At 48.5% G+C, this 25,467-nt stretch overlaps 1 protein-coding gene across 8 annotated transcripts in view; it reads right to left on the bottom strand.

Moving 5' to 3' along the window:
- Positions 1-25,467, bottom strand: part of OPCML (opioid binding protein/cell adhesion molecule like) — an 854,468-nt gene that overhangs the window by 345,926 nt on the left and 483,075 nt on the right. For 7 of the 8 annotated variants that reach the window (XM_039496207.1, XM_039496208.1, XM_039496206.1 and 4 more), the window contains one exon: positions 904-988. In XM_039496207.1, the coding sequence (XP_039352141.1) occupies positions 904-988 (85 nt within the window). Of the gene's footprint in view, positions 1-903; positions 989-1,904; positions 1,955-25,467 lie in introns of those variants that run through there. The other variant, XM_039496214.1, reaches the window with a different exon arrangement.

Genomic DNA, 25,467 nt, shown 5'->3' with positions numbered 1-25,467 from the left:
CCCACAGCACACTGGGCACACCCGTAACTCACCGAGGAAAGGGAAAGTGACGCTCTGCTGTACTGCCTCATGTAGAAGCGGCCCATCTGCATATAAGTTGCCTGCATTTCTTTTGCAGCAAACAGTGTAAGGTAAAACATCCATCAGAATTCATAAGATGCACCCCCGGAGTAAAAGATTGATTTGATATTAACAGATGTGTGCAGAGAATATAAAGTGATCAAGGCAAAATACTGACATCTCCGGAGGCATCACAGCCCTGGAAACCGGTTAGAAATGCAAACTGACATAGATACACAGGCAATACAGAACCCTGATATTCACCCCACCTCTCCTCCCACACACATACACACAACTTTAGGAAGAGAACTGGAGTGCCAGCCAGCGCAAGCTCACTGTCTGCCACCTAAACCCAATTGCCAGCTCACTGTCTGGCACCAGCGTTCTCCTGCCAGCTCCACCGTGACACCGCCAACACGCCACCCAGCACCCACGTTTCACTGCAACCCTCGCATCTGGCACCCACGCCCCAGCGCTGAAGAAACAACAGAACGTACCCTCTTCGTTCCTTTAGACGCCCTGGCACTCTATGCAGAGACACCCCCATTCCCGTGTCAGCAACCCCCACTCCACTCCCAGCTCCGGAGCCCCTGACTCAGCATTGCACGTTCTTCCCTGACTCGGGGGTCTCACCCCACCCCACTCACGACAAACCCTCTCAACCTGTTTTTACAGGAGAAACAGTCAGAGCCAAGGCTAAACCCTTTTGCAATGTGGCATCGAAGCTCTGGCTCAGCAGGCTGGTTCCACTCCTACACGGCCCCTCCTGGCATGCCCCTGGGGCCGGAGCACCCACCGAGCAAGACCCCTGTAGATACCCAGAGGGAAAGCAGCTGCTCCTACCTGAGGGTGGCGCTCTCCCCTTGTCTGACGGTCACGTTGTCCATAGCTTTGGGGAAGGTGGCATCTCCGCTGCGCACGGGCACTCCTGCGGGCACAAGGAAGAGCAGCCTGAGACAGAGGACGACGAGGCACCTCCAGGGCACGGCTAAGCCCCCGCCGACCCCCATCCTGGGCAGCGGGGACTTTCCAAAAGGCCAGAAACACCCCCGACAAGGCAGCCAGGAGGAACCGGGGCGGGGGGCAAAGAGGCAAACGGGGCGGGAGCGCAGGGCAGGCACGGAGCTCCTCGGAGATTAGCAGCGCCCCTGGCAATCCAGCCTCAGAGACCCGAGCATCCGGAGGGAGCCCCCAGTGTTCCTCGGGCGAGGGAGGAGGAAGGGGGCAGGGTGGGGGGCGGAGGAAGAGGAGGAGGGAAGGTGCCGAGCGAGAGATGAAGGTCACGGATCTCTCTCTGCTCCAGACGCTACTTTCAGATTCAGCCGGGCACGCGCTGCGGAGATCTGGCATCAAAAGTTTATAACCCAAGGAGGACGCGTGAGGCTCTCTGGCAAGAGCGGGGGGCGGCTGTCAAAACCGGGCTGGCCCCGGGCCGGGGGGCAGGAGCGGGCCCGGGGGTGGGGGAAGAAAAGGGAGGAGGAGAAGGAAAAATAAAGAAAAGCCACCAAAAAATTGCTTCTGTCGCAAGATCAAAACTTCCCTGCGGAGCAGCGGACTCTGCTGGCAGCGGCTCTCCCGCAGCGCAAGGCGAAGCCAGCCTGGCGCGCTCCAGCCGCCCGGGCTCGGCTCGGCTCGGCTCGGATCTCCGGCGGGCGCGGGGAAGGAGCCCGGCTCGGCTCGGCTCGGCTCAGCGCGGGCAGGGCGCGGCGGCCGGCGGGAGGCGCGAGGCGCGCAGCAGAGGCGCGCAGGAGCTGGCGGCTGCCCCCACTTTCAGCAGCCCAGCTGCGCGCTGCCTCCCGGCCGGGAGCATCGCCTCGGAGCTCGCCCGCCCGGGCGCTGCCTTCCCGGGGTTGTCATGGCAGCGCCTCCATCACTGACCAGCGCCCGGGCTCCGGCCCCGCCGCACTGAGCAACGCGGAGCCGCTGCGGGGCTCTCCCACTTTAACCCTGCCGGCGCCGGGCTGCCCGCTGCGGTGCAAGCGCTAGGAGCCGGGCTTGCTCTGGGCTCCCGCAGAGGCGGCATCACCGAGCCAGGGGACCACCAGCCTCTTCCACCCCCGTTAACCATCGCAGCGCCAGGCATAGCAGCGTGGAGGGGGGGGGGGAGAGTGTGTGTGTGTGTGTGTGTAATTAAACCATTCCTGCAGCTGCAGCAGGGACCCCTCTGAGAAGCATAAATCTCCCACCCTGCAGGCATCAGCGCTGGCTGCTGGGTTTACAGTAGGGCACCACACAACGATGAGACCCTCGCTGTCCCCGCTCCTACATAAGTCACCCCAGCTTAGGCAGCTGGTGTGCTGGGACCACCGCCCATCATGTATTGTCTCGTGGTTTCCTTGTGCTCTGTCCGGATCCGTCTGTTGTCTCTAGTTTTATAGTTTGGTTGCACAGGGACCGGCTTTTCTTTCTGTTTGTACAGCGCCTAGCACCCTGGGGTCCTGGTCCATGTCTGAAGCTGCTCGGTGCAACCACAAGACAAATACATAATAGCCCACTACCAAGGACTTGCTCAGCTTCTCCCACAGCCCTAGTTTCTCCTGCTTCCTCCCTCTCCATGCCCCCAGGTGGCCTCCAGCACCCCTCACACATACCCTGCCCGTGCCCAAAGCACCGCATTTCCTCTCTGCCCAACTCTGGGCATACAGTCCCCAGCCCTGGCCTCACCTACCCCACACACATGGTGCACCTGAATGCAGATCTGCCCTGGCCCCACCTGTCATCTAAGCACAGGGCTCCCCTTGCCATGCCTTCCCCATCCAAGCAAGTTCTTCCCTTTGTGAGCTGCCAGGCACTGACTCATTGCACAAGGAGATGCTCAGGGCTTTTCATCCACCCCTCGTGGCCCAGTGCCCTCTGCCATTATCATCAACAGGCCCATGCCAAGGATCACCCAGCATGCACACGGGGCTCAGAGGGCCCCCTGCATGGCACCTGTTCCACAATGCCTGAGTCAGGGTGGACATTTCCTGGTAGCTCAGGAAGCAGCTCAGATGCCCTACCAAAAGGTTGCTGACCAGGTGATGTTTTAATTGCCTGCCTGCAAAATTAACCCCTGCGGAGCAGACTTGCCAGTGGCAAGCTCTCTGTTAACACCCTTTAGATTTCTCTCTCTGATGGAACCCGCTGGGTCAGCGATCAGATGGAGCATCTGAGGATGTGTTACCTACTCTACGAGATGGGGGGTGTACTGTATGCGGGGTGATATGGCCAGTGAAGGGAGTTCTAGCTGCTTTACCATGCCTCCATGTGCCTTCCCTAGACTGGGGGTGTGACAGGAATGAGTCAAGTTCCAAATGTGGTGGTTACAATTTCCTGACTATGGCTAGAGACTTGGGAGCTTTTAGAGTCCTTAAAGGTCCCCTCAAGTCTGGGGGGTGGGGAGGGGCGGGTGCTAAGGTTTGAGGAGCTTTGAAATGGAAAGGATCCTAGCAGTGTGTGTACATGTAAGAGGGGATCCCTGGCGTCGCTCAGGTCTTTCGGAATAATCTGGCCAGCCAGATCAATTTCTATCGTGCATTGAAATGTCACGACCCTAAAGACACAGCACTAGCCAAGAGCCTAATGCTGCAGGGACTCACATTGGCTCAAGGCAAGAGGTATGGCTGAGAGATGCTGACTACGTCATACGGATAAGTAGGGCAGCCGGGCCTGATGAAACTGGGCAGTGGCTGGGCTTTCCATCCAAAGGTGGCATAGCTCTTAAAAAAAAAGTTTGCTTTACCCCAAACGTTCAAGTTGGCTGGTCCACTTAAGCAGGGTCAATGATGGCTCAAGGTAACTGAGAGACTGGCCTGTTGCCCCTGCCAGATCACCCCAGGCATCGATACAGGGGAAATGCATATGGAGCTGCTGAGAGGAAGTAATAAACCACAAACCATCTGCACCTTGGCCCTACGTACGGAGATCAAGTCCATCAAGCACGTACCAGCGCAAGGACTGGGTTGACTGGAGTGATTGCTGCTGCAGGGGCTTTCCGGTCTGGTGGGTAAATTGGTGTTTACCCCTTGGGATAGGAAGCTGTTGACACACAGTGCATGTTTCTGAAATAACGCTGAAATGAGTGTAATGCATACAAGGGGAAGATTGAACTGAGATCCTGCCTCAGTGCATATCTACCTTCCAAAGGCTGAGCCAGCCTCCAGAGATAAGAATACGCATGACTGGATGGATAGCCACAGACAGGGGGGATGGATAGATAGACAGACAGATAACTCCCTGCTATCTATAGCTGGGCATATGTGTGAGAGACGGGGGAGGAGAGAGAGAGAGAATGTTATACATATTTATGTAACAAAAACCTGCCTAACTGGGTATTTACCCAATGGAGTGGAACGACTGTGAAGGAGACTGTGCAGCTTATTCGCCTAAACCAGACTCCCTCCAGGGGCTGTTTTGGACACAGAAGAGCAGGAAGCACAAGCAGATTAAATGTGGAATGGTGGATCCATGTGATATTAGAGTTGGGGGTTGAGCCAAGTGATTGAGGGGAGATAAAAAGTTGCCCTAACCTCTATTCCTTTCCAAACGTGCAGAGTTTAGACAAGATAACCTTTCCCCACTCTAGCTAATCAACCTTCAGTGCCTCTCTGCCCCACTGACCTCCACACACCTCCTACCACCCTTCACATTTCCAGCTGCCATGTTATGCCCCAGAGGTGGCTGCATTTCAGTGGTGGGTGACACAGTCACTGTAATTTTTCTGGCATACATTTGAATCACACTTCTAATGCATTTGGGACCCACAATATAATTAATAATGAGTGAACATGCTGGTCTCAGTAGAAAGGAGTAGGAACGGGGAAGGAAGACAGAGAACTTTGCAAAAGAGTGGGTGGGTGGGTTTGTGCTGAGGGGACAAAATTTGGATCTGAATTTGATGGCTGGGGTTGACAGGAAGTGGAGCTTTGGGTCCACCATTATAAAAGGAAAATGAGAGGAAGGGGGGCTTGTTATTAAGACACTGGCGTGGGTCTCAGGAAACTCAAGTTCAATTCCCAGCTCTGCCACAGAGTTCCTGTGTGATCTTGGGCCAGATTTGGAAAGGTATTTAGGTGCCTAACTCCCACAGAAATGAATGGGGGAGTTAGGCTCCTAAATAACTTTTAAAATCTGGCCCTTAGTCTCTGTATGCCTCAGTTCCCTGTCAGAAAAATGGGGATAATACTGCTCTCTCTCCTGCCCTTTGTCTGTCTAGTCTATTTAGGCTGCAAGTTCTTTTCTGCAGAGATTGCCTCTTACTATGTGTATGTACAGCACCCAGCACAATTGGGCCCTGAGCTTAGGTGGGCCCGCTAAGAATAATAACAATTGTTATGAAGATGGGGCCATCTGCAAACTCCAGACCTGGATTTCAAACACCCCCAGCCCATGTGGGTGCCCAGCTCCATGGCTTTGTGTCAGACCAATCTCTAATAAAACAGAACCAAGAAGTACTTGGATCTCAGCGTGATCTCCTGGGGGCACCCAGGGTTCAGCAGTGGTGGACTGTCACTCGTGAGGGTAACAAGCTCTGATCGGCTCTCAGCATACAACAGGCTCAGAAAGAAACTGAGCTTGTGAGGATGAGTCCCTTCTCCCCACCCCACTCTTTCCTTCCTTCTGATTGTCAATCTCAGGTTTTATTAGTGGCGGAGGTTGGCCACAATCGCCCTTGGAGATTTCTCCCTCCTTGCTCTAATCAGCAGCTTGCAAAGGTCAGGAGTACAGGCCTGGAAGTAATTAGTGAGGGATGGGAAGACTGGAGGCTGAGGAGTGAGTCAGGCAATGGGGCCAGAAGCTCACGGTGAGCAGCTAGCAAGACCCCTGGGAATGAAGGACCGAAATGTTTGATCAGCTTGTTCTCCAACCTTGCTGCTGCTACTGGATTTTCGCTCCATCTCCCCAGAGCTATAGGAAGCTGCAGTCAGAGAGGCAGAGACAGCTAGCATCCCTTCCAGCTCCAAGCCAGAGACCCAGCCACGCTCTTCTTTCCTCCCCCTCGGCTCGGGGAGAATTTAAGAAAACCCTGACAGAGTCTATTAGTATGGATCCCTACATTCCTGTTGAAAGGCACTCGCCAACTCGGCGTTGTCTGTGTTACCCAGCATGCTAGCGCTCCAGATTCCAACAAGACCTGGCTCTAAGGCCCTGCTCGCAGTTCACTCGAGACTCCACTAACAAGCAAGATGTTTATCCACGGTGCTGGCTAACAGCCTTCCAGGACACTGCCTCTGATCAGCATGCATGGGGAAGGGTTTCTGGGCTGAGCCGCCATGTTTCGGTGCTAACAAACCATGCAGCAGCATAAGGTCCCATCTGAACCATCCATCCTACATGTTGCTATTTGTGTTCCAGTAGCATAGAGAGGCTCTAAGCAAGACCGGAGCCATGTTGTAGGATTGTACTAAGCACAAAGAAAGAGGCGGCTTCTACCCAAAAGAGGTTGCAATTTAGGTACACAGTAGAAAATATAATTTGCCCCTTTCACAGGACGGAGAGCGATATTGGGCCAGATCCAGCCCTAAGTGATCTAGCCAAGATCATACAGGGAGTCCATGGTAGAGCCAGGTGTTGAACCAACGTCTTTGGTAGGACCACAAGACTATCCTTTCCCTCTGCAACACAGTTAACACACAGATTGGTCGTGCAGCAGAGGGGTGACCAAACAATGTTTAAAAACTGTTTCCGATCTGTCCCTTAAGAAAATGATCAGTCAGTTTTTTGGACCATCTATAGAATTTAATAGAAAAATTATATCCCTGCCATAGAATTCTATAGAATGGTTACAAACCTTTATTTTTAAAGCTACAGAAAGCTTAGAATTCTCTATTACCTTCTTCGGTCTATAGTAATTCCTGTAGAACCCAATTGGTTGAATCCCAATCAAATTCAACAGGACTCTTCCATAAGAGATACAGTTTTGTTTTAGCCTAGCCAAACAGCTACCGGGTTGTTAATGAGTTCCCCTAACAGTTAGGATGTTCAGAGAAGAGGGGAAACACACAATGGATTTATTTTATTACATGGTTTTGCTAGCCTGATTGATAAGGAAAACACCACGTCCACATGGGTGAAGGGGAAACAGTATTAAAACATGGCTCTGGCATGGTCACTCACAGCTGTAGGATCTAGAAGCCCATAAAGTTGGGGAAAAGGAGATCACAAAACAGCAGGGAGGAATAGAACATAGCGGGTGAGATGGATAAAAACGTGCTGCGCATCACAAGGTGGACCTTCAAGTCATATCTGTCCTGGAGAAAGGGAGGGTCTTTTGGTTTGTTGTTTAATTAAACAAGAACTCCATGTTCCTCAATGGAATTCAACCCAGGGGGCTGATGGGACCTGAATTTCCCCAGGACAAGTTGATTAGTGATTTCCAGGGTCTCAACTTTTGCGTGCCCTGGTTGAGAGGCACCTGATTGGTGGAGGGAAGGTGCACAATGGTTTTTGGGCCCCCTCCTACTCCTCCCCTTTTACCAGTCCTAGCCACGTAACTATCAGAGACAACACGGTATTCATTACAACGGTCAGCTTTTGTTTAGAGAAATGTTACACAGCCACCTAATCATGGAGCGCTCTATTTAGCAGGGTGTTACCATCTGACGGAGTGAGCATCTTTACATTAGCCCTGACGTGTTGTTTTCAGTGGAAAATGAGGCCCCTTTAAGATATCTCATAATCACTAGTCCCCCTTTTGAAAACCTGGCCTAAGTATCTGGCCCACACGCATATAGTATGTACCTGGCACGTGTCTATACCTACACTGTATTGGTAGATGCAGATGGTGTCTGTATTTATCAGATCTTTAAACTAGTTTCTGCGCCATTCTCTCCTCTTCCCCCTCCTCCTCTCCATCTGTCCCTAGCCCCTTTTTCTCTCCACTTTCTCGTCTCTCGCACATTTTCAGCTGCTATTTTTTACCCAATACGTTTGTGAATTAATTCCAACCCTTTCTCTCCCTCATCCCTGTTTGCCTAACTACTCCCTGTTGCTGTCAACTCTTCTTATTTAGTTCAGACACTGCAGTGCATCCGGCTCTTGACCTCTGTATTAGGACTACCAGTAAGGTAGTTGTGGACATCTGAGGCTTGGGAACTGGACAGACCACCAAAAGTGTCCCCCATCGGTCATCAGAGAGAATAAAAACTGTCAGTTGTCACCAGCATAGACCGGATTTGAACTAGTGGTCTAGAGGAGAAAGTCTGTCTTTCCTCTATCATGGAACCAATCAGTGCCACAGAGAACACTGGAGGATTGTTTGCCTTCCTCTTGCCTTCTTCCTATTAGGTGCTGGCCAGTGTCAGACACCAAAGTAATTGGACTGTGTTGCCACTGTTTCCAGCCGTGACCTTGGGTAAGTCACTTAACCCCTCTGTGCCTCAATTTTCCCCACCTTCAAAATGGGGTTAATAATACTGTAATCAACTAGCTAGCGTGTATGTGCATCTCTGCCTCTGCTGGATAAAACCAGCTCAGACGTGTGAGAGGCTCTGTACCATTGACAACTAATTGAGATGCATTTGTAGCCCCAGACCAAGAGATTGAGTCTTTACAAATGTGGGGTGGGGGAGGGGTGTATCTAAGTTCTGGCTCTGCTGTTGCGATGGTGACCATTAAGTCCTAGATGTTGCAATAGTTGCCCGTCTCTGAGTGCTTTGAGATCTGTGAATGATGGGTGCAATGTAACTACAAAATATTACTATTGTGTTGCAAGTGTGGGCTTGGACGGTGACATCCCTGCAAGACAAATCAGAGACAGAAGCTGAGTGGGAGAAGGAAAAAGCCTTGATTAGAACAAAAAAAAAAGAGCCTTTAAGAACCACAAAGGGAACAGCGAAAAATACCAGCCAAGTACATTGCTTCCTCTGTAAAAGTTCTTTCCAGAGTGAAAGTCTCTCTAAAGCTGTTCACACTTAGCTGGATTTACTGCTGCCTGGTATATTCCACATTAACAGCTCACCTCAGTAAAAAATGTTCCCCTCGGTTCTTTTCTTGGCCGGCCCTTCTGAAAATTAAGACTGTCAGATTTGGCCTCTTGAGGATCTATTAGGCAAAATTTACGTACTCTACCTAATTTCTTAGTTGTTTTATCTTTTTATATTTGCACTAAATCAAGATCTCTCTGCAACCTCAGCTTTTATTTTCTGTATGTCTGCATTTAATGTATTTTACTGTCCAAATTTTAGTAAAAACGACCGGGGTTATTGTCAGAAAATGTAATCTCCTCTTCAATTGGGTAACATTCCTTCGATTGGCCCTGCAGACACAGCTCTGGTGGAAGGAAAAGAGAGGAAGTATCTTGCACTGTTCTACAGCAGTCCCTACTGGCCAACATTACATTAAAAGTTACATTTACACCGGATACTGAATTTAGTTATTTTGGAGATTGGGCTCCAGTATGACGGGTGATGTACACAGTTTAGGCTAGAAGGAACCACCAGATCGCCTAGTCTGATCTCCTCTATTCACAGACCACCAACACCTGCACACCAAACCTGACAACCAAAATTAGACAACACTACAACGCACAGGAGACTCAATTATTACGTGTCGTGGGGAGAGAACAGGAGGAACTGACATGCATCAAATCTGGAGGCCTCTGCAATGGTAGGGAACTGATTAAGTGACCCACACAGGCATTTCACTTTATTTACACAGACATACGCACATTTTGCAGGCCCCAGTACAACTGTCTCCCACTTCTCATCCATAGCCTTTCAGCCCATGCCGCAGAGGAAGGCCAAAACAAAAACAAACCCCCAAGGTCACTTCCAATCTAACCAATACATACACCTAGTAAAACATAGTCCCTGCCCCAAAGATCTTATAACTAGATAGACATGACAGACAACGGGGTGGAGAAAGGAAATATTGTCTCCATTTTAGAGACAGACAGAGGCACAGACAGACCAAGTGATTTATCCCAAGGCAGGCAGGGAGCCTGTGACGGATTCAGGAACTAAATACAGATCTAAATACTAGTCCAGTGCCTTGACCTCAAGACCCCCCTTCTTTTCTTTCAAAGGGTCCGTAACAGGCATCAAAGCCCTACCTTTGATCACAATGGCCCTGTAGAACCTATAGCCACGATTCAACAAAGTACTTAAGCTTTATACCTAAGTCCTGACTCCCTGGGTTCTCTCCCCAGCTGCTATTCTTTATGCCAATTCTGTTCGGGTGACTTTTTTCTCATTACATTGATGCTCACTGCTGCACGACCCCTTTGCAGCCAGGAGCAGAAGCAAATGTATCAAAACACCATCAGAGAGGCGGGTTGTTTTTTAAAGCCCATCTACCTCTCCTGTGAGGTTCACAGCCCTGGGAGATTCAGAGACTTCAGAGAAGCAACCCCCGTTTGGAGTGATTATCCCCCGAACCTTTCGGGGGTCACCTACCGCTGCAAAGGTATGGAGGTGATGTGAGGGGGAAGAGTCCATCTAGAAATCTTTGCATATTTTCTAGAACTAGTCAACAATTACAGCGGTGAGCTAATTAAAAATAATAACCACAGGGGAGGAAAAAAGAGCAGACTCTAGGGAGTGAGAATGGCACTTGCAGTTGTTCATTTGGTCAGCTAATATTTACTGCAAAGTGGAATCCGGCACGCACAGGAGGGAGAGAAATAGTCTGGGGGAGGCGAGCATGCTCGATGGCAGAGGACGTGTAAATCTTATGGAGCCAGCCAACGGGGCTGAGAGAAGAGGCTAGGGAGAGGCCAGAGTCCATGGCGGGAGACGGAGAGAGGCAGAGTGACAAAGGAGAGGAGGGGGGTTGAGTGACATTTGGGGTACCAGCCAGTGCAGTACAGGTGCCAAGGTAAAGGTGCTGGGTACCGGGACCCCCAAGCCTGTGCTGTAGAGATGTTGCATGTCCTAGCAGGAGGAGAGAAGGCGGAGAACTGATGCCAGGATAAGTGCCCTTTTGGCATGATGAGGGATCATGGCTATGCCAGCGTCTTCTCTGACATGCCTATTCTCCTCCCGCACCCCAACCCTGTTACCCAGCATAGGCCCACCGGTGGCTTGTGATTCACGGTCGCTCAGCGCAGAGGGGGACGCCTGGCGATGAACCTGACTTGGGCACACACCAGCTCTCGCAGGCTCCGGCCCCATGCACAAACTGGTGTGTTCGTGTGTGCAAAGGGAAAGAAAGAGGCTCGGCTTTGCCCGGGTGCTATGCATTCAGGACACGCCAAAACACCCTTTGAAAGAGAACACAAATGGCCAATTAAAAGCCTGTCTGATTCAATATCGCCCCAAAGAACGTTTCTTTCCATAAAGGAACTGCTCAGTGGAAATATATCGTCCCTGAAATTTTCAACCAGATGCCATTGCTCTAGGGCTGCTGGCAACAGGGCTTCGGAGGGGGTCAGGACAGTGCTGCTTCTGCAGTGGGCTCAGCTTGTTGGTGTGAATCTCCTGTGGTGGAGCAGGTTGGAGAAGGTAGGCTCTGAGTTTGCATAAAGCCCCTCCTGCTTGCTCCGTGCCCGCTCTGGACTCTGAGGCTGCACGGGGGATAGCCAGGCTGATCAATCCCTATATGGCCCAATCTCCTGTTTAAAGGCAGCGTGTAGTGCAAATAGGTTACTGCACAGCCAGGCTGACAAGCTTTTGCATACTGTATATGAGTGTTCAGAATTCCCATGGGTTCCCTTCTCCCCAGGGGAGTGGGACAAAATGCTGGAAAGGAAGAAGTGGCATGACAGGGGGATGGGTGAAAGGGGGTTTCACTGGAAATATGAGGGGTGGGGCAGGACTGACTAAACCTCAGCTGGTTTTTACAGGCCAGAGTCTCAGAACGCTACAGCATGGAGAAGACTGTATTATTCTCTGCCTTGCAGTGTTCACGGGCTGTGAGGCAAACAATGGGGAGACATATCCTGTGAGGGTTCAGAGTGTCCCTCCACACAGACCTTGTAAGGATCCCTCATTTTGAACATCACCTCTTATTTCAGTTCCCTATGTTTTGTGCCAGCCCGCAGTTGCCAGTTCTCCTGATTACACTGTGATCTCTGAGGTGCTGCTTAAAAGCCCTAGCTCCCCGGGCCAGGGGGCTGCATGAGAATGTCACCTATAGCCACTCCTTGAGGTTCTGGTTGCTATTTTTCCCACACCTTCCCATTCATGCACATCCCACCTGTGAGCGTGGCCTCACAAAGGTGTGAAAGCTCCTCATCAGCCTTCTCCTGGCACTCGCCAAGACAGCCATCCATCACACCAGGACAAGACAGCTGGACGGGGGTTGTTCTGAGCCCGAGCCCGGAAATCTACAGTGCAATGAAACAGCCCCTTTGCCTGAGCTCCACGAGCCTGAGTCAGCTGGCATGGACATAGGCGCAGCGTGACTTCTATAGTTGTGGGAGGGGCTCCAGTCAGGTCAATGGGGTGGCGTGTTGGGAGAAGCAGGGGGGACAAATTCTGTGCCTGCCCACAGGGATGCCATTTCAGATTGGGAGGATGGGAGTGCCACTTTAACCGTGATTCCAGGGGCTATTTGGGCAACTGAAAACTCGATTTTTTTTTGCAGATAATAACTTAGAAATATTTGATGGGAGCATTGTATCTAATTCTTATATCAAGAAAGAAAAATTAATAAATATTAGACTCACTCAGCTCAAATACTAACATGTTCTGACAGCTTGTGGGACACCGGTTAGGTTTAAAATTGCAATGTGTACTCTTACTAAAGTCACAAGGGACCATCATGATCATCTAGTCTGACTTCTTATTTCAGTTCCCTATGTTTTGTAGCAACTCGGTGCAGATTGCAGGCCACAGAACCTTACCCACTCACTCCTGTAACAGACCCCTAACCTCTGGCTGAGTTACTGAAGTCCTCAAATTGTGGTTTAAAGACTTCAAGTTACAGAGAATCCATAGAAGAAGGTGAACCCCCCTCCCATGGACTCTGCCAATCTGACCTGGGGGGAAATTCCTTCCTGATCCCAAATGTGATGATCAATTAGATCCTGAGCATGTGGCAAGACCCACCAGGCAGATACCCAGGAAATAATTATTGATAGTAATTCAGAGCTCTCCCCATCTAGTGTCCCATCTCCAGCCATTGGGGAGTTTTGCTACAGGCAGTCATCGATGGGCCATATGCCATCATGGGCAGTCCCATCATACCATGCCCTCCATACATTTATCAAGCTTGGTCTTGAAGCCAGTTAGGTTTTTTGCCCCCACTGCTCCCCTTGGGAGACTGCTCCAGAACTTGACTCCTCTGATGGTAAGAAACCTTCATCTAATTTTAAGCTTGAACTCATTGATGGCCAGTTTATATGTATTTGTTCTGGGGTTCACACTGGTGCTTAACTTAAATAACTTCTCTCCCTCACTGGTGTTTATCCCTCTGATGTATTTATAGAGAGCAATCATATCTCCCCCCAGCCTTCTATTGGTTAGGCTAAACAAGCCAAGCTCTTTGAGTCTCTTCTCATCAGGTATGTTTCCATTCCTCAGATTATCCTAGTAGCCCTTCTCTGTACCTGTTCCAGTTTGATATTTTCTTTCTTCAACATGGGAGACCAGAATTACACACGGTATCCCTGATGCGGTCTCACCAGTGCCTTGTATAATGGTACTAACAGTTCCCTGTCTCTATTGGAAATCTGGCCTGATATATCCTTTTTCACAGTCACAAGTTGGAAGCAACATTTCTCCAATCTCCTCTGCAGAACTCATTACATTGTACACTCAGGCTGCCTGTCTGAGACTTACAGTTTGGGAAGGCAATGCCCTCCCATGCCCACTCCAAACACTGCCCATGGGAATGGGCCAGCCACAGGTTTTTAACAGCAGTGTAGACATACCCTGAGAGGCTTCAACCAGGTCAGTGCTGTACAAATATACAGTAAATGATGAGCTCTTTGGGGCAGGGATTATTTCTTAAACAGTGAGTTCAGTACAGCGGTTAGAGAATGAGAGTCTAGTCTGCCCCTGGGTTCTATTCCCGTCTCCGCCACTGTCTCTTGCTGTGACTTTGGGCAAGTCACTGAACTGCTCCGTGCCTCAGTTTCCCCTATCTATAAAACAAGATCAGATTTTTTTCTGACCACTTGGTGGAGTTGTGAGGTTCAATTCTTTAATGTCTGTGAAGTGATTTGAGCCCCACTGATTAAAAGTGCTGTATGTGGGCATGATATTATTATTAATTATATTTCTAAATATGCACCCATTTGTGTAGCCTCAAGTCTTATTTGCAAAACAAAGAGAAGCACAAATTATCACTGGATGAGTCAGCTGCCAACACTAGATGCTATAACAGAAATATACACTGCTCCTGGGAGTGCTGGGCATCACAGAGACAAATGGCCCCTGCCCAAAACTCTGGAGGATAAAAGAAGAGAAATCCACCCATTTTCCTGCCTCACACAGTCATTTCTCCTCAGTCACCCCACATGCAGATGGATCATGGCCACAGGGTCAGAAAATTAGGAGCCTGGTGGACAGATGGGGGAGTGAATTCCAGAATACAAGACCCTCCGCTGAGAGAGCCCTAAATGAGACACCCCAAAGTTCAAATCTAGGGTGTATTAGCAAAGGCAACTCAGCTGCCAGAGTGGTGCTGGAGAGAGAGGAGGACGGTTCCTCCTACAGACGGGTCCCTGCCCACCTCGGGCTCAGCCCAAGCCATGTTTGTCTTTGAGATGGCCCCTTCAATTGCCAACATATTTCACAGACCCTCCTGGGATCTCTTCCTTCCCCAAGTTAGCTCATTAACCCAGGTGTGAGAGCACAAGCCTCCCCAGAGGCTGACAGCCCTGCTGTAGGCCCCACATTCCATATTGAAGTAACAGCTGAGCGACGGTGGCGGGGCCATCGGAACTCTTTTCTCATTAGATATTGCTTTGTACAAATGAATCCCTCCAGACTGTGAATTCAAGGTGGTTGTAATTTTTTTTTTCAATATGTCAGTTATACTTAGGCCCTTCCCTCCCATTATCCTGAGGCCCCTCATAACCTTAATCCGGTCCTGGGTCTCCTTCCTGCTGGGATTCCAGGCTCCTTAACTCTGCAACTGAGCATGGGGCCATGGGGGTGGGGAAAGAGAGAGAGATAAGGACAGGGGACAGAAAGCTGGTTGGACAGCCCTTTCCACCCCCACAACAGGCTCCAGCAGCAGCGCCCTGGCGGACAGTTAGTGCCCCGATACATTCACCGAGCGACACAACAGAAGTCAGGGTGTTTGATAAAAACCAAACCATGTCAGCAGGTACTGTGTGCTGCTTCTCCCCAATCTACCCCATGCCAGGGGCCCCTTCCCTTCCCTTCCCCCTCCATACCAGGGGCTCCTTACCTTCCCCCTGCATATCTGGGGCACTTCCCCCATATCTCTCCCATGCCAGGGCCTCCTTCCCCTACATCTCCCTCCATGCTAGGGGCACTTCCCCAGGTCAGAGTCTCAGTATCTCCTCCACCACCCTGTGTCTCACCATGCCAGGGACTCTGTGACCCCTGCCCCTGCTCCCAAAGGTACCTTCTTTCCTCCCCCTCCACTGGGACCTGAGCCTCTTCTCCCCAACATGGTGCCTTCTCCTCTACCTCAGGGTTCTTCCTGCTGGCTGAGAGTGATGGTGCTGAGCCTAGGTCAATGCTCCACTGACGTCTGGTGGCTCCGCAGCTCTCAGGGCAGCGATTCTGGCTCTCAGACTGAGGTCCCCCCAGCCCTTTCCAAGCCAGGCTGAGGGCAGCAGGGAGCAGGGGAGGAAAGCACTGTTGCTTCCCTTGGCTGAAGCTGGGTGAAAGGAAGGGGGTCTTCTTCCATCTCCCCTTCCCCCCAAAACCTATGACCAGGGATGTCTGTGCTGCTCAAAGGCCAGATCCCCTGGAAGTGCAGGAAAAGTCTCCTATTGGCAGAAGTGGGCACTGGACCAAGCCACAGGGGTGCACCTGAGCAGCTGGCACTCGTATCCCTGAGGCTTTCACAGGGAAACTAACCCAGGCACAAGCAGCACAGCCTATACACACCACCCTGCAGGGGCTGTCAGCCCCACCAGGCGGGTTGGTTCAGGCAATCCCATTCCTTACGGATACTTTACATCGCCCAATCCTAACAGATGCCTGCTCCTTGCATTAGTCACGCCCCTGCCACTAAGAAGATGAATGGGATTTGCCACCCTGGATCAAACTTCAGGCCCATCCAGGCTGTTATCCTGCTTCTGGCACCATGGCCAATAGCTAATGCTTTACAGGGAAGGGGGGAAATATCCTTCATAATACACGTAGCTAATTGAGCAGCGCAGAAGTGAGCAGAATCCAAACCAAAGGAAACAACAAGAAACTTCCTAGCCCCTGAAGCCAATCAGCTTATACCCTGAAGCATGAGGGTGGACATGTGTTATTTTGTACTCCGTTCTGTAATCCTGCCCATTTCATTTTCTTTTCAAACTTTCCATTGCTCTTGGACATAACAACCGAGCCTGGCTATAATCCCATGGGGCTTCAATGCTATTTCACTGGGGAGGAATATGACTCTAGAGAAGGCTAAAATCACATAAGAAGAAGCCTGGATTCCTGCTTTTAGGTGCACATAGGCTTATTTTTTCTCTCTCTCTCTCGCACGCACAGAGCCATCCCTTGGCTAGGGCAAATCAGGGTGACCGTTCCGGGCCCCGCACTTTGGGGAGCTCTGCAGGCTGGTGCGATTGGCCGGCGCAGTCGGTCCCAGAAGAGATTAATCCATCACTTCCACCCTGGGCCCCCCGCTCCCGGCCCTGCACTTTGGGGGGCCGTTCAGGCTGGTGCGATCGGCCGGCATGGTCAGTCCTGGAAGAGACGAATCTGTCACTTCTGCCCAGGGCTCCGCACCCTCCTAGGGATGGCACTTTGCACGCACACACACGCGCACACACACACACACACACACACACACACACACACACACACACACACACACACACACCTTCCAAACGTCCCTCCAACTCGACCACAGTTTGAATTGCAGGACTGCTCTGCATGAGCGTAAGCCTGCTGTTTGAACAGTTAGAGCGCAGGAAGGCCTGAGAACTGAGGGAAGCTGATGTGCTTGATTTCAGGCCTCTAGAGGGTGGAAAGAGGAAATACATACTTCCTGTCTGCTTTGAATTTTCTGCATTCAAACTGTGATGGGTGAAACACAGAGAGTTTGGTGGTTGTTGAGATAAGCCGACAAATCTATAGGAGGAGTGGCTCCTCTTTAGTATTTCAGTTCTATTCTCTTTATGATCAGGAGAGAAGAGTTTTTGTATCTTGCGAAATTTTATCTGGTGTGCTTTGGACAGTAGAGGAAAAGACATGAACAATGGTGGGTGAGGGAGGGAAGAAAACTAGTTCAAACCCTCAGAAAGGTTCAGTTTCATTTGCACTCTGGGTAAATTGTCACTACAGGTTTCATCTTGTCCAGACTAGTTTATCTGTCCCCTCCTTATGTGCTCGTTCATTTAGTCCAACTGGTGTTCGTCAAGTAGAGGTGACCCCAAATCGCCAAGTCTGGTTTTGAATCTGAACTTCTCCATCATTCTTGGTTTGCTCTAATTCACATTTTAGATTCAGCCTGTTACGGAGATGGGTCTGAGCACCCAGTTCAGATCTGGATCCAGAGATCCTCACCATTCAGGTTTGTTTGGATTCAAGGCTTTGAATCTGGGCTCATCTGTATTGCAAAATTAAACCCAATGTGCTAGAGACAGGCCCTCAGAGCAGGGTTTAGCCAAGATTTCAAAAGGATGCAGAACAAGCATTGGTCTTGTGTGTAGTGCCAGTTCAGTTGCATCCATTGACAGTTATCTATGGCCCTAATATGGTCCCCATTGCTATAGTACCCGAGTGCCTCATAATCTGAAATCCTCACAACATAGTTTTTCCATTCACAGATGGGGAACTGAGACCCAGTGTGACTGAGGCCTGATCCTCAAAGGGATGGATGTTAGAAGCCGAAATGCCTTTAGGATCTCAGGCTAAGTGACTTGTCCGAGGTCACACAGGGAATCAGTGTCAGAGCAGGGTATGGCACTCAAGTCTACCAAGTGCCATGTAGTGCCCTAACCACTGGGCCATCCTGCCACTGAGCGACAGGTAAAATTCCCAGTGCAGACAAAACCATGCACAAGCAAACACTATGTTCAATGTACCATATGCTAAATGACAGCTCTTTGACCAGAGAGGCATCTGCACATGGAACAGCTTTGGGAAACCCACTGAAACATAGCTCCCAAATCCTTGGGCCTGATGGACAGGGTCGTTTTCCAAATGATCTCCCCAGAGCCTGGCGAGGCGTTCGTGGGAAGCACAAGCAGATGCTGTCACAGCGGCCGGGGCTGTTCATTCCTGGGCGAACATGTCACACAAGATGTCGGGTTAGAAAGCTTCATTATTCACTTCCCGGTCCTGCATTTCCTCGCGTGCATTTCTATTAAAGCCAGCATTTGTCATGTTAAGCAGCTGCCGCAGCATAGAGCAGCACTGTCACAAAATATGAGCATTCCAAACTGGTGACATTTGCCATTTAATGTGTTTTATTGTTTCCCTCCCCTTCCCTTTAAAACTATTTTTTCTTGCTGAACTGGGTGTGCAGAGGTGCTTGTCCAACATTGGCCTGGAAACTAGCTGCTTTAATCATTGAACGTGAATATGGAATACTGTTTTTTTTGGTCTGTCTTTGTTGTCAATACTTGGCATTTCCTGAGTGACTTTCAGCAGAGGATGTCAAAGCACAAATACTAGCCCTACTCGCTGAGAGCTATTATCCCTGCTTCTCAGAGGGACAAACTGAAGCTTGGGATTGACTTGGCTAAAATCGTACAGCAAAGTCAACACAGGAAGGGAACCCAGGAGTCCTGACGCACACTTCCTTGCTTTAACCTAGATCCTCTCCCCACCCACCTGCCAAAACTAGAGCTCAGCAATCCTGATTCTGAGTCCATTGCTCTAAATCAGTACATTTACAACCCATTCAAGAAGTATGACTAGTACCCAGGAGTTCTGACACCGCCCAAAACTACAAGCAGAATCTAGGAGTTCTAACCACGACTTGCGTCAGCTGGGAATGCCCCATCCAATTCCCTTTTGTAACCCTTTTTTCCCCCCTCAACAGCTACAGGCTGATAGCAATAAAGTGACCTACAAGCTCTATTTATTTCCTCTTAATAGGAATCCCAGAGGCTGAGATGTGAAACAAAACAACCCAGGGCTCCACCACTGACCCCAGGCTCAGGCTAGCTTGCAGAAGGCTGGCTGATTATTTTATAATAGTTGGTAGCATCTGTGATTTAATGCAGCTGTTAGAAATTAGCAAGGACTCCATCGAAAGCATCCCAGTCACTCACAATAACAGGCTAATAAATCATCCCCTCCCATGCTCCATGGCATTTATGGTTCTATTTTAGAGATGCAGCACAAAACAGATTTGGCTGCTCTCCTGGATTTAATTTTTATTTGTGTTTTTTTTTTAATAATGCAAATAAATAAATAAATTTAGGATGTTGTGACTTTGTTGCCAAAAACAGCACGGACGGAAACGTCCCCTGTGTGAAAGTCCCTCTTTATTCCCTCCATCCCCCCGCCAACCAATAAACAGAAAACAAACAGCTCTGAGATGCCAACAAAGGAATTCTTCTGAACGCATGGGGTGAAATCCTGACATCAGTAGGAGTTATGCCATGTGGGGCTTGGAGTTCACCCAGAGTATTTATGTAGGGTGTGTGGGTGGGTGGTTTTTTTTTTTTTTTTTTTTTTTGCTATTTGAGCAACTAAAAGATCCCCCTATACTTGGCAGCCACTCATAGCTAGCTGCTACTTCACACACTACTCTACCACACAATATGGCTAAAAACCCCAGTGTCATTAATAGCCAAATATCATTCACATTCTTCAAAACATGAGGAGGAACTTCCCCCTAGATCTAATCACTCTGTTTAGCAAGCGGAGCCACTTTAATGGAGCGGAGTATAAAACTGGCTTTTTGGTTCAGTGACCGAGCCAATAAATAACTAAATAAATAGAAATGTTTTGGGTTGACCTCAAATGGACTTTTTGTTGTATTTTTTTTTCTCAACAAAACCAAACCCTGAAAAAGTGTCCCTTCGGGGCAAATAAAACATTTTTTTTTCCCAACCCAAAACAATTTTTTTTGTTTGCCAATTCATTTCCCGGTGTTTTTTTGTTTGTTTCTTTTACCCTTTTGTTGCTGCTGCTATTGTTTTAGCCAAACTTCAAAACAAAAAAAGTTGTTTAGAAATGGAGTCAAAAAGGTTCATTTCGACAGAGTCAAAATGAAACAGTTCAACTTTTTTGAAAAACGTTTTCCTTTTTTTTCCTGAATTTGATGTGAATTCACAAATCATTTTTGTTGATCTGAAACTGCATTTTTTGGTGGATAAACTATTCCCCCCCAAAAAATCTGCCCAGCTCTATTCTAACTCTTCCAGTGAACACAGGGGCAGCATGCAATGCTCAGGAAAAGCCTGAATAGCTTCCAACCAAGCCAACTAATGCACATGTACCAATAATTCAGCACACACCCAGAGTCCTCTGCAGGTTTTCTCAATTCCGCTAGGCAGGTTTCTCTAGCAAATCCCACGATTTACTGGTGCTTTATATAATCTAATCATAATCAATCCCTGCTCCTTACATTTTTAGGTCCCTGTTACAAAGAAAGAAAATGGGATTTGCCATCTCAGACCGTGGGTTCATCTCGGCTAGTATCCTGCCTCGGGTAGCTTTAGAGGGAGGGAAGAAATATCTAACACAATATACTCAGCTAACGGTGCAGTGAAGGATGTCAACAACAAAAAAACACCCCAAACTTCCTAGCCCCTAAACACCTTCAGTTTGTGCCCTGAAACATGAGAGTGGCAGCAAGTTATTTTGCACTCCGTTCCGCTATCCTGCACAATACATTCTCTTTTAAAACCTTCCATTGTTCTTGGACACAAAGGCCCGACTGAGCCATGGTGCAACCTTTCATAGAGTTATATCAAGGAAGAATAGGACTCTAGAGAAAAATAAGACCCCCAAGAGGAAGCCTGGATTCCTACTTCTGGCTCAGCATGGGCTTATTTTCTCTCCTACACACATACACACACAGCCTCTAGAGAGAAACAAGGAAACTAGCTAACAAACACAAGCCTTTCAAACATCTCGCTGACTCGAGGGCAGTTTAAATTCCAGGAGTGCTCGGCCCAAGTGTAAGTTTGCTGTTTGAACAGCTAGAGCGCAGGAAGGCCTGAGAACTGAGGGAAGCTGACGGCCTTGATTTCTGGTCTCTGGAGGATGGAAAGAGAAAATCCATACGTTTTCCTTCCTGACGGTCTGCTTTGAGTTGTCTGCATTCAAACTGTGATGGGTGAAGCACACAGAAATGTTGGTGGTTGTGCTGATATAAGCAGTCACACATCCGGGATGCATCTCCCAACCTTCTCTCTATTAAACAAACCCATGTGTGATAGAAATACAAGCAGCAGATGCATAGGGTGACCAGATGTCTCATTTTTAAAGGGACAGTCCCGTTTTTGGGGACTTTTTCTTATATAGGTGCCTATTACCTCCCTATCCCTGTCCCATTTTTTCACAGTTGCTATCTGGTAAGCCTACAGATGTACAACTTGTGGTTTATGGTGAAGCTGAAAGAGTCTTTCGTGCACGATTTCAGTACATCTGCCTCTGATGCCAGTTGGTAGAGCAGAGATGCACAAAACACAGGAAAAAAATGGGGGGAAGGTAGGATTTAACTTGTTTTTTACCCCGAGAAAGATTAATTTAGGGTTAGACTAGAGTTTTGGTGAGTCTGTTTTGTTTTATTGTCTGTCCCTCATTTATATGGTCATTTAGCTTTCCCCAAAGGTGTCTAACAAATAGAGATGACCCTCCGCTAATTTCCACATCAACCTGAGCTATGTTTTTGCTACAGCCTGTAGCAGAGATGGCCTGATCCACTGAGTTCCGCTTTGGTTCAAACTTCCTCCAAGTTCCTGGATCCAAGGATGCAAGGAGAGGGCAGGGGTTCTTACTTGTTCTAAGTAATAAAAAAAGCTGGAATAACAGATGTATTCCTGAATAATATTTTATATTCAAGTACAAGTACCTAATATCCAGTCCAACTAGCAGATACTTCAATGCAAATTGGATCATGTCCTAAGTGCTGTGTCCATGTAACATGCTTTAAGCATTGGCAACATATTCTAGATTTTGAGTAGAGTTACAGTCTGAAAAGTTATTTTGCCCAGAAATGCCAGTCGTGATTCTGGGGGGACCCCTTCTCCCCTGGATCAGAAGCCACACAATGGCCACCTCGACAGCAGGTGCAGGATGACTGCTGAATTTGCTTTCGGTTGATTGAAGGGATGTTGGCGGTGCTTACTCACTAGATTGGATCTGAGTGAGAAAAAAAATATTCCAATGGTTATAGCTGCCTTGTGTGTCCTGCTTAATATCTGTGAGGCAAAGGGGGAAAAGCTGCTGCGAGTGTCAGGGTGGAAGTGGAGTGCCTGTCTGCTGCCTTTGATACACAAGGGCCATTACAAGAGCTCTGCAGTTATGTCAACCTAACTTGGTAATGTAGACTAGGCCAAAGACTCACCAGGAATAGGGACACCGAATGATGAAGGGTTATTTTTAAATAGTCACTATTCAGATCACAGGCTACACGTTGGCAGAAAATCACTATGTCTAACCCTGTTATTACATTCTTTAAAAGCCCTTTCTTTTAGGAAAGGAGGAGAGTTTCTGATAACTGTGCTATATAATGGATCCTACCAGCAGAAGCATGGATTCAACTACCCTGGAAGTTTTATTTTTAAATTAAAAAATAATAAATAGGGGATTACATGGCTCAAGGAATTGGTATCATGGCACAGAGCCATGCATCTCTAACTCACCAGTCTGAACACACTTACGCTGGTACTGACTGAGAGCTATCAAGAAACTTGTTCCTAGTTTGGTGACTTGTGAGCAATGAATAAGATATCCACATGGCTAAACGGTGGTATGGTCTAGTGGACAGGGCATAAGACAATCAGCCAAGAAACCTGGGTTTTAATCCTAGCTCTACCACTGATTTGCCGTAACAATTTAGACTAGTCACATCCCCTCACTGTGCATCTCTTTCCCTTCCCACCCTTCATTTATTCAGGGCAGGGACTACATTGTACTCTGTACACAATGGAGACCCTGTATCAGCTGAGATCTGATACAGGAATCTAAAAAAAGAGAGCTGGTTGAAAAACAGGAAAATAGTTTCATGAGTATTTCTGAAGTTGAAGTTGTCACAAGGTTTGAAATGGCCCCATGTTCCATTTTTGGTGACATTTTCTGTGCTACTTTTAACCCAAACTTTTACTGAAGTGGTCTCAGATTTGTTTGTGTCTGTACAAAAAGCCTGTTTTCATGAAGAAAACCTGGTATTTGGTAATCACAAGATTTTAGAAAAATGATTTCAATAACAATTTTGGTTGAACAGATCACAGAAATCTTCACAAAGAAAAAGGAAAATGTTAATCATGCAGGTGATTGCTTAAGTTTCATATTTTTAAAGGCCTTCTTAAAACCAACTCACCCCCTTTCATTGGATGAAATTTTTCCACCTGCTCTACAAGTAAATCATAACAAAGAAACAACCACTGGCCAAGCACTAACCAGAATCCTTGATGGCAACCACAACAGAGCCAAGAGTTGGATGGACCCTAGTGGCTGAACTTCTGGTGGGTGGTATCCAGAGTCAGAGTGGAAGCTGACAGACTGGACAGCTTTGAAGCAGCCTGCGCTGATGCTATTCATTCTCAATGCAGTAAGAAACTGGGAAAAAAGGTGAGCTCTTCACTCAAGCTAGCTAATATAAGGTAAAATCCTAGAGAAGGCAAGCTGGTTTGTAATGTTCGCGAGTTAAAGACTACAGGAGAGCCTGGGGTTTCCCTTGACTTGCTAACTCAAGTTAAGAACACACTTTTTCCCCGCAGTGAAGACAAGGCCTTGCAAAGCTTTCACCAGCAACAACAGTGCTTGTTTTAGAACATAGATCTCTATAACATCCCTGTGCTTGGGGGCTCGATGAGCTGCCTGGAAGATGCAGCCACCATCACCGGGTGAAAATCGAGCCTTCTGCAAGCAGCTGCAGCTGCGATGAAGTCAGCAGAATGGCACCTGTCCCTGGCACTAATCCAGGCTCTGGAATGATCCTCAAACCAAAAAGCCCACCTAGGCCCTGGGAGACACCTTAGCTAAGTGTCATGGGCTGGAAGGGCCAGGAGCAGCAGCAGCATCCTGCTCTAGCAAAAAGAAGGTGTTGGGGCTATTTGTGTAACACTGACGTGGATTAGGAAGACTACAGATGTGGAGCACTTAATGTCAAATTAGGATGGCTTTGGAATGAAGCTATCTTTACAGTCTTGTGGCAGGCAGCTTCTGGCAGGCCACGACCCTCATCAATCACCACTCAAAGTCAAATGCAGGCTGCCACTGAAGCTACTCCCCAGCTGGATGCAGACTACCCCCAATTGTCACTCCAGCCTGCTTTGCCATCCAATAAGCAAGGCCAGGGAAACCACATGAACACTTCCCTACACAACCAGGTTTAAGCACTGCTTTCCAAGGTTAACATGAGGCCTGATCCCGTGCCTATTGAAGTCAATGGCAACGTTCCCATCGCTTTCAATGGCAGCAGGATTGGGACCACTGTACATTCCCCAGCCTATGTGGATAGAGGGCCAGATTGAGATCTCAGCTGCACTCACGTAATTCCAGCCTCGCTCCAGTGAAATCAATGGCACAGTTGCCAACTTTCACGCGGCAAATAAGCACCCCGACTTTCACATTAAGCCAAAAAGTCAAGCTAATCCCATTTCAAACCAAGCCAATCCCTAAGAATCCCAACACTCTATATGACTAGATCCCCCTAGCGTGCAGTCTGGGATGGTGGTGGGCCCGCTGTGCACCCCAACGCTTTCCCTACCTTGCCCTTGCTTGCTCCTCCTTATCCCTGCTTGCTGGGAGCTGATCAAAAAACAAACAAACAAAAAAAGAAGCAACAAGCTACAAGCCAAAAACTAGCCAACAAGCAACTCACAAGCCAATTAAGGCTCAATTTACACCAGATCAAAATCTGGCCCAGGGCCTAGTTTGTAGCCTCCCAACCAATGCACATTCTGATGACAGGGCCATGTACTGAGTCCCTAAGTTCTCCACTCTGACTGTCCAGGAGAATTCATCAGCTTAAGGGAAACTGTTTTTATTGTATTGACTTTTCAATAAATGATGCAATTTAAAAAGTAAGTGTGTGTGTGTGTGTGTGTGTGTGTGTGTTAATTTTTAAATGCCTAACCAGGATTCCCAGGCTTTGTCGCCTACTTAGCTATCATTGGCTCACCATAGCCAGCGCTTCCATAGGAGCTCGCCGTATTGATTCTGTGCTGTTCTGGGAAATGCATGAAGCTAAATTGGGCACAAAGTAGTAAGA

Source organism: Mauremys reevesii, linkage group 12 (genome assembly GCF_016161935.1).
Source record: "Mauremys reevesii isolate NIE-2019 linkage group 12, ASM1616193v1, whole genome shotgun sequence".
In the NCBI taxonomy this organism is placed as follows: Eukaryota; Metazoa; Chordata; order Testudines; family Geoemydidae; genus Mauremys; species Mauremys reevesii.
The sequence above is the reverse complement of the archived record's forward strand: the minus strand, read 5'-3'. Positions and strand labels throughout refer to the sequence as shown.